The 13,679-nt window shown below is 37.6% G+C and overlaps 1 protein-coding gene across 1 annotated transcript in view; it reads left to right on the top strand.

Moving 5' to 3' along the window:
- The first annotated feature begins 2,798 nt into the window (after window positions 1-2,798).
- Rad21l1 (RAD21 cohesin complex component like 1) overlaps window positions 2,799-13,679 on the top strand; it is a 25,884-nt gene continuing 15,003 nt past the window's right edge. Inside the window, exons 1-6 of the mRNA XM_021156125.1 lie at window positions 2,799-2,850; window positions 4,783-4,958; window positions 5,313-5,442; window positions 6,922-7,015; window positions 8,926-9,032; window positions 12,928-13,098. Of these exons, the coding sequence (XP_021011784.1) occupies window positions 4,815-4,958; window positions 5,313-5,442; window positions 6,922-7,015; window positions 8,926-9,032; window positions 12,928-13,098 (646 nt within the window). The 5' untranslated portion in view covers window positions 2,799-2,850; window positions 4,783-4,814. The remainder of the gene's footprint in view (window positions 2,851-4,782; window positions 4,959-5,312; window positions 5,443-6,921; window positions 7,016-8,925; window positions 9,033-12,927; window positions 13,099-13,679) is intronic.

Raw genomic sequence — 13,679 nt, 5'->3', positions numbered from 1 at the left:
AAGATGTGACCTACTGCAATGATTTTATACAACAAGCACTCTTGCTGGCTGCTTAGAGTACTGCTACATGTCGTGCTCAGAAAGCACACGTCTGTGCATTTTGGGTTATGTTGTTCTTGTGTTGTTTTAATTAGTAAGGAAGAAAAATATATGCTATACCAATAGCTATATTTTGCATTGCCAGAAGATTTCTTCTCTGTGTGTACATGCACATTTATACGCATATTCCTCACGTGAATATGAGTATGTTCCTGCTGTGACAAGTGTTTGGAGGTCAAAGGATGACCCTGGAAGCGAGTCTTCATCCACCTTTTTTGAGACAGGGTCTCGTTGTTGCTTCCCAGGCTAGCTGGTCTGAGCCCTCCTGGGTATTCACCTGTCTTCACTCTTCATTTCTGTGTAGGAGCACTGGAGTTACAGACATTTACATCATGAGTCCAGTTTTTACATGGGCTCTGAGGGCTTGAACTCAGGTCCTTATGCTTGCTGTGGAGCCCTAGAGTTCTGCTTTAACTGGCCCTTGTGAGAACCAAATCTTCTCTGTAAGTTATTATGTCTGATGATGAGAAGTATTCTGTGGTCTAGCTTTCAATCTTGTTTCCTGCCCTGTGTGTACACTCCTGATGCTGAGCACTAACACAGTTTTAGACCCTGGACCCTCTTTCTCATGGAGGTTGAGTCAGCTTAGTGGGTAATAGTTCTGTTTTTAGAAGCCATTTCACATAAGATGGATAACAGTGACTTAGAAGGCCAAGGGCACTGACATGGCCCCGAATGCATGGATCTCTTTGAACTTAAATTAAATGTGCACTTAACTCTGTTTTGGCTGCCTCAGTTGATTCACCAATACAGTGTGACAGGGAGCTGGAGTGGAAGAAGATATTGATCTCAAAGGATTACAATTACATATAATTCCCAACATCTGGCCGTAGTGCTGTAGGCAGTATCAAGGATGTGTCCCAGATATTTGCATCAACCCCAAGAAGGAAAGTGGGAGCTGAACTTGAATATGACCCTGTTTCTACCATTCCCAATCATGTGACCTTGGTCAGGTTTTGTTTCCTCGCCTACATTTCCTTACCCCACAAAAGGGAAAACTAATAACTACTGTGTGGTTGTTTATAGAGTAAATGAGCTAATCTATGAAAATGTCCGGGAAGGAACCTGGGCCATGTTCGTAACCTCATACTGGATATTACTGTTTCAGGATGTATTACTGATACTTAATATAAAGCTTAAGAGAATTAAATTAGCCTTGGAGTGTTGTGTTCCTATATGATTTTCCTCAGACTCAAGCAACTGGCATTAACTATAAAAAGTTATGATAATTCAGGCTAAAATGTTTACTGCCCCCTAAAGGAGAGGAGGGTGGGTCAATGTGAATGAATGATATTTTAAATAGTAACAGTAACAGCAATATCCAATATTTGTTAAGTACTTATAACTGTAGGTCCTTTACATATATCATCTCATTAATGATTTTTGCAATACTCCATGATGGAGGTACTTTTATTATCAATATTTCCATTTTATAGGTGAGAAAAACTGAGGTTGAAGAGGATAATGTCATTTTTGCAGGAACCTCAAGTGTGTCTGGGGCAGCCAGTTGACTATGGTGACTGCATCTGGTACCTCAGATGAAATTTGTCTTGCTGAGTAGAGTGCCCGTAGCTGTAAGGAGGAATTTATGAAAAAACAATTCTAGGAAGAAAAGTAACTCAAGTATGTGGACTCTTTGCAATGGTCAGCCTGACTTCACTATTTTTGCTAATCACATATTTTGGGTTTTGAAACTATCTGCTTGCAGCTGCACGAAGGGAACCATGGAGACTTTCCAACCACGAAATTTCTTGCTTGAAAGTGAACCCTAAGAAAGAGTTAGGGCTGCACTTGGGACTCCAATATTCAGGTATACTCACCGGCTGGCTGAAATAAAGACTTGGAATTGGCTCATAGATTTGTATTTGAGTGATCTATTCCAGTGGGAGCCCTGCTCTACCCTTACACTTTTGCAGAGATCTATGCTTTTTTTTTTTTTTTAAAGACAGGCTATCTCTGTGTAGTCCTGGTTGTTTTGGAGCTCACTAATGTAGATCAGGCTGGTGAAGAACTCATGGAAATCAGATGTAAGCTGCCACCCCTGACTCACTACCCAGAATTCAAGCACTGATCATGGGCAGGTGGTTTATAAGGGATGCCTCAGCGCTGCCTTCTATCCATGTGGTACATCTGAACCTCTCGAACCTCTTTTGGCCTGCTCCTGGGGTCTCAATCTCTCATACTTCATTTTACATCCTACATCATCTCACACGCCCCCTCCCCATTCAAACCACACCCCTCAGGCATTGTCTTTCACTGGACCACTCAGCCCCACCTCCTCACAACCTGCCCCTCCACGCTCCACCCCTCCATACCTACTCCTCCCACCTCTCATCACACCCTCACTATCTCTCTCAGCCCCGTATCCTTGCGCCCCGCCCACCTCTTTCACACCCCGCCCTTTCCACCTCTTATCACCCGCCTCACTAAGCCCCGCCCCTCAGGCCTCTTACAGCCTTAACCTCTCCAACTCCATACTACATCTCACACTCTGCCCCTCCACACTGCGCTCCGCCCCCTCCACACCACGCCCCTCACGGCTTGCCCCGCCCCTCCACACCGAGCCCTCTCCTCCAAACAGCGCTCCTCACTACTCAGCCCCGCCCCGCCCCGCCCCGCCCTTCACGCCCCGCCTCCTCACGTGCTAGTTCCCGCTCACAGCCCAGTCCCCACAGCCGGGCGGGCCGTGCAGGCAGCTCCAGGAGACTCACGTCTGGGATCCTCACTCTTAGACTCCGCACTGAAAGCAGGGTGAGGCCTGCCTGCGAGGTCAGGCAGCTGGGAGCGGTAGGCAGCTTGGGTGATTTGGGGCGGGGGACCCTTGCGCCATGCCTGGCGACGCAGTATCCGCTCAGCTCCTGGCGTCAAGCCCCCGAGGCCCACCTGAGGAACCGACCCGGTTCTGCGGCTCTGTGGCCGGGTTTCCCACAGTGCCTGATGCCTGCGGGGAAACATGTGGCTGCGCGGACCTCCCAGCCGCATCCCAGCGTCCCTGGCTGCGGCTTGGCCCTCAGCCTTTCCACCCGTGACCCTCCCCTCAAGCTCACGCGCATTCTCAGGCCCTCAGGCCCCTCCCCTCGGGCCCTTCCCCTCCCCTCAGGCTCTTAGCCGTCAGGCCCCCTTGCAAGGCTCCTAGGCACCTGCGGGGTCACGCCTCCTGGCCTTCCCTCGCATTCTTCCCTTCCCTGGATGGCGTCCTGGAATCAGTCCCATCCCCTGTTATGCCTTCCTTGTATCAGGCTTGACCTTCTCTTTCATGAAGTAATCTGAAAAACTAACCCTGCCCCTTAGCCCTCGGGGTATCGGGGGTGTGGGGTGTGGGAGGGATGGGGATGGGGAGTGCGTGGATGTGAGGGGGCGGGCGGTGAGTGGTGAATATATGCTCAGTAAACCAGGGTCTCTGGTATGTAGAATCCCAGCGTTCAGCTTTTACAGTTTTATTTATTATTTTAATCTAGTACCAAAAAAAATTTTTTTTTAACTGCCTCACACCTGGGGACATTTTTCTTAACTTAGATTTAGAGTTAGTTTCAAGGCACCAAAAGGAAGTAGAGCCATCGCAGGGCACAAGCCATAACCGATAGCAAAGTGTTTCCCTAAGGACTGTGGTTTGATAGATTGTGTAACCTTTAGTTTGATTCTTGCAGTGGAAATGGTCATTGATCCAAGTTGACCTAAGTTTTTAATTTTGTGGCTGACTTTATGTTTGTCTCCATTTTTGGCTCAGTGTTCCCTTTTACCAAAAACATTCAGCAGGAAAAAAAAAAGCTAGTTCTGTGGTGGCAGTTTCACATGACATATGAAAGTAGTAATTTGTACTCCAAAGTCAAAAGTGATACGACATCTCTCATTTTTTACTTTGAAATAGAGCTTTATTTTGTCATCAGTAGTACAGGTTGTAGAAATATCTATTTATTTCTTGTCTTTTATGTTAACAGAAATTCTAAGAGCCTTACTCCAAAATATTAAAAATCAACAGTGGTTTCTTTTATGATTTTTGATTGTTTTTCTGTAGTTTCTTTTTATTTTTAATTTTATAGCCCTTTGGAATTCTGCCATTTTAACTTCAACATTAATATATTTATAACCAGGCATGGGGTACATATGTGTAATCCTAGCACTTGGAAGCAAAAGCAGGAACTTCAGGGGATCCAGATCATTTTTGTCTATAAACAATCTACTACTACTACTACTAATAATAATAATAATAATAATTAGCATCCTAAAGAGAAAAATGTGGTTGCATACCTAGATATAAATTAATGATCCAACATCAAATTCTTATTTCTTAGGAAACAGATGACCTTAGTTTTGTCCACTTTTTTCTATTGTTTCTTCCCTGTTTCTATCTCCCTTTTTTCCTAGAAACCTTTAGGTACTTATTTTACTATATTAATAACAAGATAAATTATATTCTCTGAATAGAAAATCTGAGATAAATTGATCTCATTGAATACATTTAAACAGAGTGTGGTTTACAAGTTTCTAGAAGAGTTTTGTCCTTCGTTTTAATAATATTCTAAATAACATTCTCCTTTTTAATGAGAAAATTAATAACATTGTGTTAAGAGATAATTCGAATATTATTCTGTAGAATTAATGATACATTCTATTGCAGTAAAAAAAAAATACCAAAAAGGTTTTCTTATCAAGTTTAAGACATTTGTTTTGTGTTCTCTCTAGTTCCTTAAATACAACTAAGGAATACAGGCAACATGTTCTACACTCATGTGCTTATGAGTAAACGGGGGCCATTGGCCAAGATATGGCTTGCAGCTCACTGGGAGAAGAAACTTACAAAGGCCCATGTGTTCGAGTGCAATCTAGAAATAACCATTCAAAAAATTATTTCACCTAAGGTATGTTACTGATTAAAATGATAGTCTGTACTAACCATGGCTGATGTTGAAGAATTAAAATATGTTTCCAAGACAGTTTTGCTTCTCAAAACTTTTTATTCCCCCCAAAATTACTGTCTGTACAAAGGCACTCCAATATAGATTTAAGTGAGGCTTTGCTGAAGCTTTTATGGTTTTGCTGAATACGCAAAAATAAAAGTAAATTATGTTATATGGTGAGTTTAAAAGTGGTTTACTTTAGTAAGACTATAATGTTTGCTTTGCATAGAGAAATTATGATTTCCTTAGTTTTCAAAGAACAGGATTTACAAGCCTCATCTTTTATTTTCCTGATGTTTTAAAAATAACTCAAAGGTGAACATTGCACTCCGAACTTCAGGACACCTTCTTTTGGGGGTTGTTCGAATCTACAACAGGAAGGCAAAATACCTTCTGGCAGATTGCAGTGAAGCATTTCTTAAGATGAAGATGACATTTCGCCCAGGTAGGCACACAGTGTTATTTTGTGTCACTATTGATTCCTTTGGGCATTTTCGTGTTGGGTGGTTTCTTTTAGTTGTGAGCATACTGTAATTTCAGGTGAAGATAATGAATATAAACTTCATTTTGACTGAATCTTAAGATTTCATAAAGATAATTATATTCTTTCCCTTGTTCTTTTCTTGTGTTTGTAAGAAATAGTTATGCTTCCAAACTTGTTATGCTTCCTGTATTAATATAAAAATATACTTGGAGTCATCACAATTTTATAAGAAGCTGATACACTTATTTTTAATGGGTCATTTAGTTAACCATATCTGTTTTTCCTTTATGAGAACAAACTTACTGACAAAATGTAAACGTAGAGTTCTTGAGAGTCTTAAATTGCATAGTAATTATGAAGTACTATTAAAAATCCCAGACATTCTACAGGGCTAGATGTTTCTATGTGCTATAAATATAGTGCCTACAACTTCAAATGTATGCATGCATCACTTCCTATTTCTATCATACTAGTTTAAATAAAGGTTTTTTCTTCATTGCTAGGCTTCAGGATCCCTAAAGGAAGCATCTTTATTGTAGACATTTTTCTAATCTCTTACAGTACCTATGTTAGTGCTTTTCATATACCATCCCTCCATCAACATTTGTGGACCCCAACTGATAACTCTTTTTTAATCTTTCTCATTTAAAATAGTTTTAGAGTCTTTAGGTAGATTTATATGTATGGTATGTTTTACATGATGCTCATTTATTATTTATGTATCCCACAAATATTTGTTGACTCTCATGCTTCGTGCTTGACATGATGCTAGACTTTGTAATACAAAGATAACCAAGATAAATAGTTCTTTTTCAGTCAGATGAGGAAATCAAATAATGTAAATATTTTGAAAACTTACTACAATAATTACAGATTGTGGTCACTCTGAGATTAAAGGCATGTGCTACTGAACCCATTAGTGGCCATGCTATAAAGGAAGCTAGATCTACGATAGAAAATAAAAGAGTTCATTTTACAGGATAGATAGTTGGAGAAAACCTTTGTGAGGGGATAGAAGTTAAACTCACACTTGAAAAATGAGAAGTACACACATACATAAGTAGTGCCCAAGGGACGGCAATATAGGCAAATGAATCTGCAAGTACAAGTGTCTTGAGGTGAAAAAGAAATACTTGCCCTTTTCAGGGGACAAAAAAGCTAGTATGTATGTGGAGTCTCATGATTGAGGAGAGTCTCCTTAGATGATGTAAGTATACTGCTACAGGGTTACTTCATTCATGCTTAAATCTTTAAGCACGAGAATTATCTGAGCTGTTTACTTTTGGTGACTGTTACTATGGATACTTCATACAAAAAATAGACTGCTGAGGGGCAGGAGTGGATATAGGGAAGCCCATGAGAGATGATAAAGTTTTAATTGGAATTTTAATGTTTCATAAGGGACCACTGCTTATTGTGTTCCCTTTTCATTGTTTTCAGGACTGGTTGACCTCCCCAAAGAGAATTTTGAAGCAGCTTACAACACCATCACATTACCAGAAGAATTTCATGATTTTGAAATCTACAATATAAAGTAAATTATTTTGTTTTCTTGATGTTTTATTGTTTTCATATTCAGACTGATAAAGGGAACCTCAGCTAGAAAACAACTGAACAAGTACAGATTACAAGGCTTAAGTTGCAGTGTGAAATTCCAGAGTACAAAACCAAAAATGTCTCATTGGTTGAATATTGTTTGTACTATTGATAGTATGTTTGTTCATCTAGTAAATATTTATTAAATAAATGCCTTTCCTATAGCAGGCACAGTTCTAGGCAGTGAAGAGATACCAATGAATAAAACAGTTCCTGGTATAGACTGATAATAACAAGTAAATATGCAATATGAAGATAAATAAATATTAAGACAAATAAATAAATAAATAAATAAATAAATAAATAAATAAATAAATAAATAAAAATAATGGGATTGTTAGGAAAGGATTTTCTGATAAAGTAAGAACATAAGCCTGGAGGAGATAAGGGAACAAAATTATACAATAACATAGAAGAATGTTCTAATGGAAATACCCAGTGAAGTAAAAACTCTGAGAGAATGGCCAAGGACGAAGTGGGAAGGTGATGATAGCACAGAGGCCATGGGCATGTTCAGGAGCAGCAAGAATGCAAATGAAATGAAGTGGAATGAAAGAAAGGCTGAGTAGTAACAACAGGAGGTCAGAGAAGGAGCAAGAGATGCAGGTGACATATGGTTTGTAGACTACAATAGGGTTTTGATCTTGCTGAGAGACTATGCACAAGAGTTTTCAATAGAGAATAGAGGAGTGACCAGATCTCTCTAGGTCTCAACATGATCCCTCTGGCTGTTTCACTATAAAGGGAAAAGAAAGGAAAAGAAAACTTGTGAAATTATTGTAGTAATCCATATGAAGTAGTATTGGACCAATTTTCAAACTTCACTTTATTAATATAGTAGCAGTCAAATTAATGGATATGTATGGAAGGCAGAGTAAACATGATATGTTGATGAATTAAATGTAGCCCTAAAGAAATAAAGAATTACTATTTAATTTGGGGCATAAAAAGGAGGTACCCCTTAATTGAAACCAGGATAGCTAAAGGATGAAGGTTGAAGAAGAGAGAAGGAAGTAAGTTAGGTTTTTGGACAACAGAATTTGGGTCTGAATTCATGTGTGGGTTTCTCTAATTTCACATGTTGAAACCTAATCCCCCTGATGGTGGCATAAATGGTGGGAACCTTTGAACACGATGAGATTGTGAAAGCTGAGAGCCCTCCTTAATGGGGTCAGTGGCATTATCAAAGAGTCCAAAGAAACGTTCTTACAGTTTCACTCTCTGAGGATACAGCAGGAAAGTGTTGTCTATGCAGAATAGGCATGTACTAGTTACTAAATCTGTGATGCCTTGATATTGGCCTCCCAAACTCCAGACCCTTATGCAATGAATTTCTGTTTATATAATTACTCAATTCTTGTCAGAATATCGACAAAGGAAGGCCAAAGTTAAGATGCCATAAATTCAGAGCCTTTGCTTCCTGGTTAATAGAAGGCAGTCATTCTACATCCTCACCTGGTATAAGATCAAGATGGTAGTGGGGCCATACAAATTCTGTCCATGAAAACAGAGCCCTCATGACCTGGTTGCTTCTTAGAGGCCTCATCTCTTAATAGCATCACCCTCGGAAATAACTTTCAATATCTGGACATGGACGGAACTCAAATATTTGAGCCATAGCAAGAGTGACCATCTATTCAAATGTACAAGTAAGATAGTGACTGGAAAGCACCATGGATTTATTAACCAGAACATTACTCGTGTATATGTGTGTCTTAAAGATCATGCTCAGAAAAATACTATTGACAAAATAAAAATTCTTTTATTATAATCTGTTTTTAAGTTTTTTCAATAGTTTGTAAAACCATGTTGTTCTACTCATACTTTCCTAAATATGTTTCTCTATAGTGATATTGATATTTTGGAGCCCCTTGCTCAGAACCAAAGTAGACCAGAGGAAATCACACTCAGAGAAGAATATAGCAATGATCTACTTTTCCAAGCTGGGAGCTTTGGTGAGAATATTTGAGAAACTAAAATTATAAGACGTCATCAATTATATTTGCATTTTGTATGAAAACAGTGGTAATAGAGATATCTATAGAATGGATGTTTTCATGTATAAAAATAATCTTAATTAATTTGTCTGTTCTAAATGGTAATACCCTGTCTTATGGTAAATTTATTTTATCATTGTACAACCATTTTTTATGAATTTCTATTTCTTCAATTTCTTATATATCAGGTGCTCTAATAGGCAAGAACAGTATTAAATTAAAGATATAAGTTCTGGGACTGATGTGATGGCAAATAAATATAATCCCCGCTAGTTTTTTTTTATAGTAAGAGCCTGTCTCCCTTAAAAAAAGAAAAGCAGTTTCAGCTCTCAAAGGAGATATCCAAATTAACAGTTGGTATCGTTTTTATATATACATATATACATATACACACATACATACATAGATAGATATGCTGCATAAAATTTCTTCAACTGTATTTTCTTCTGTGTATGATGGTTATAACAGATTTAAGTTAACTTGAGAGTGAGGAAGGAGAAATGCTACCACACTAAACAATTTACAGTTTGAATATGAAGCATGAAATGATTTTTGAAATGTTAAAATATGTTCGGGTAAGGTATATGGGTTTTGTTCTTTGTTTGTTTGTTAGTTTAGGTTCTTTTTTTTAAACACGGGGTTTGTGGAGTTGTTTGTTTTCAGGACAGGATTTGTCTGTGTAGCAGCCCTAGCTGTTCTGGAACTCACTCAAAGCATAACTGAAAATAACCATAACGTTTCATGTCTAAAGCAAAGCAACAGCATGGCATGGTGATGCATACCTGTAATCCCAATACTTGGGAAGCTGAGGAAAGAGTATTGTTGCAAATTGGATGCTAGCCTGTAATACACAGTCAAATAGCATGTGTGTCAAGAATAAACAGCAAAAAAGTTTTATAATAACTCAGCAGAATAATTATNTATAAATTTGTATATGTTGACTAGTAAAAATATTACTTAAATTTTTATTTCTGATTTTTAATTTTTCTAATGATTCATTTTCAAATCTAATAATTTACTCAGTTTATATAAAAATAAAAATCAGCACAGATTGGAAATCGACATTTATAAAATTTGTCAAACTCAAACTCACTTGGCCTCAAATTCAAACTCACCTGCTGGCCTCAAACTCACCTGCCTCTGCCTCCTGAGTGCTGGGATGCCTGACTAGGCATCCGTATTTTTAAATGAGGTGATACAGTATAATCCAACTATTACTTCTGGCTTTTGTCTCATGTCATATTTGCATACTTTCTGTATTGCTCTACAGAGTTCATGAGAATGTTATGGTTATCTTTGACATTCTTTCAGTGTTCAAAGCAATGACTGTAGGAGAAGGATGACCTAAACTTGTCTTGGGACGGGGTGTGGAGTCATGAAAGTCATGCTTGAGCTACATCCCTGACCTCTGTTTCCTATCCTCACTCCCTTCTATAGTGCTTGCTGTCTGCCATGCTGTTTACTCTCTGGTGAAGGACAAATTTTATAAATGTCAATTTCCAATCTGTGCTGATTTTTATTTTTATATAAACTGAGTAAATTATTAGATTTGAAAATGAATCATTAGAAAAATTAAAAATCAGAAATAAAAATTTAAGTAATATTTTTACTAGTCAACATATACAAATTTATANATAATTATTCTGCTGAGTTATTATAAAACTTTTTTGCTGTTTATTCTTGACACACATGCTATTTGACTGTGTATTACAGGCTAGCATCCAATTTGCAACAATACTCTTTCCTCAGCTTCCCAAGTATTGGGATTACAGGTATGCATCACCATGCCATGCTGTTGCTTTGCTTTAGACATGAAACGTTATGGTTATTTTCAGTTATGCTTTTTGTCAGCTTCATAGTAGTGCTGATTGATTTGTTATTGTTGCTGCTGCTGCTGCTGTTGTTGTGATTTGGTTTGGTTTGGTGAAGCAGGGGTTCTCTGTGTATCATTGCTGGCTCTCCTGGAACTCCAGTTCAAGGCTGGTCTTGAACTCAGAGATCCACCTGTCTCTGCCTCCTGAGTGCTGGAATTAAGGGCATGAGCTACTGATTGGTTTAAAAACAAAAACAAAAACAAACATCTGAACTATCTCTTATATCTTCTTTCTGCTTCTTAGCTTCAGTATTACACTACCGTCCTAAAATTCATCCTTCATTTTCTTCTCATATTTTTACAATTCTGGAAGAGTAATTGTCTTTTAAGTTCTTTGCTTATTCACCTATCATTACTCTGCCTAGTTACCTGTGACTGTATCAGACCTCTAAAATTCCTTTTCCTCTCCTCAGTGCCCTCTAACAATTCATTGTTTCTCTATTCATCTTGTTTTAGCCTCAATATAGTCATTTTCCTCTCTTGAAACATATGTCTTACCATCTAACCAATACAACTTAATTGTTCACAGTGCTCTATCTTACATAACTCAAAACAATGGACAAACATGGTAGTCTATCAGTAGTCCTATGTTTGACTATTTCCATCAGTTTGTGTGTATACTCAGCAGATGACCTAGCTGAGGCTCATGACCCTGTCTGTAAAGTTGTGATCCTGATAGCAATATCACAAGCTATTTTCTTTATTCTTGCCTTTTGTTCTCTCCGCTAACCTTCAAACCTTAAGAAATGTTTAATATTAATATTTTCTGTGCTATATTACAATATAAAAATGAAGGTTTTGATTATTTCTTCTCTGTAATCTCTGGATGGATGGATAGACAGACAGACAGACAGACAGACAGACAGACAGACAGATAGATATTCAGTCTCACTACTTAACCTAGTCTTACCTGTTACTCAGATTGGCTTGCTGCATTTCCTGAGTACTGAAATTGTAAGTGTGCAGCACCACTAGACTCTTGAAATGTTCAACACTCAGAATTTAGTGTCTGTTTCTAAGTGTTATTTTCAGATTGACCAAGGCTGGTTTTCATTTTAGAAGAGAGCTGCACCTGAATGATCTAAACATGTTCTTAGTTCTTTCTCAAACTGTCATTTAGTCCATTTAGTAAATATTTAATCCAGTGTGATGTATGTCTATAGACAAATATTCAAAATGGGTGGTACTTCATGTTTTTTTACTGTATAATAATTAGCATAGGTTATTGGAAGAGAGAGAAGATCAATGTCTAATCTCAAGGGTTCAAAATCATGGACATAATGATTTTAAAATCCAAAGGGTAGAGAGAACATGCCAGAGCTAACTCTGGGTCCTCTGTAGCTATCAGTATAACCTAATGACAAATTAGATCTGGCTTCAAGCCTTTCAGTGATGTTTTCTTATTTGTGCAATGAGAATTATATCTTCTGTTGCATAATATAATTAACTAAGTGCTGAGTTAATGTTAGCTGACTGCCTGTGTTCTTTTTAGTATTCCATTTCCAACTTCTAGTATGTTCTATAAATATTTACAGAATGAATATTACAATCCCATTTTTTAATGTTTTAACATACCTTCCTTTTTGAGGTAGGGTTTCTCTTTGAACTCCTAGATAGATTCGCCAAATTCTTGTTAGGCATAAGCTGTTGAAGCAGTTGTCTATATGAAATGATCTGAAATAATACTTGTTTAAACAGAATGTGACCAACAAAATGTATAGGGAATAAATTTACTCCCACATAACTATAAACTCTACTGAATGCTCCAGCATTTTCCCTATTGTATTGGGAGAATATTAAACTTGAAATCAAGTCTATGTTGATTAGCTGGGTGTCTTCTATTAGATAATTCAGTAATTTTAAAGCTTTTATTTTCTTCCTAGAATAGGATGAACTATACTAGATGGCATCTGTCCCCTCTAACTCTAAGAGAGTATGTTTCTATGAGTAGTTTGGCACTGATGATATGTGTTTGTATAGGGGATGAACCTGAACTCCTCAGAGGACATAGCTTCTTTGATGACAACATATTAATGAACTCCAGTGGTCTTGTAGTTGAACATAGTTCTGGAAGCTTCGCTGAGGAAAAATCTTTGTTCTTTGACAATGGAGATGGATTTGGAGATGAAGGAGCTGCAGGAGAAATGATTGGTATGCTTTCTGCCCTAAAAGTTAAATATTTATTTTAATCAAATCACTGTAAAGTATCTGTTTTGATAAATCAAATTGAATTTTCAGATACATGTCTGTGCTTGTAGGCCAACTTATTTTTCACATATGTTTTCAAAGTCTATAGAAGCTATTAACTCCTGCCTATACTCTTCACAATATATACTAGATTATATGCTGGTAACATCTTCTTTAATACAACTTGTAGAATAGATATCCTTCTTGTATTCTTGTATTCTTATTGTAGCATTTTATATTTAAATTACAATATTAGTATAAAACATACAATTTGGAGAGAAACTGAGAAAACAAAAGTATGTATTTTAAAGATTATTGATTATATGAAGTACATTTACAGATTTTTTCCCAGTTTGCACTAAAAGTCTAGTTAACAGTCAGGCATAACAGCTAATGCCTGTGATCTTAGCATTTGGGAAACTGAAGCAGAATAATCATGAGTTTAAGACCAACCTAGACTATATAAGGAGTTCTCAGTCAGTTCACTACATAATGAAACTCTGGAGAGAGAGAGAGAGAGAGAGAGAGAGAGAGAGAGAGAGAGA

Source organism: Mus caroli, chromosome 2 (assembly GCF_900094665.2).
Source record: "Mus caroli chromosome 2, CAROLI_EIJ_v1.1, whole genome shotgun sequence".
NCBI lineage: Eukaryota > Metazoa > Chordata > Mammalia > Rodentia > Muridae > Mus > Mus caroli.
This window is presented reverse-complemented; position numbering and strand designations above follow the sequence as displayed.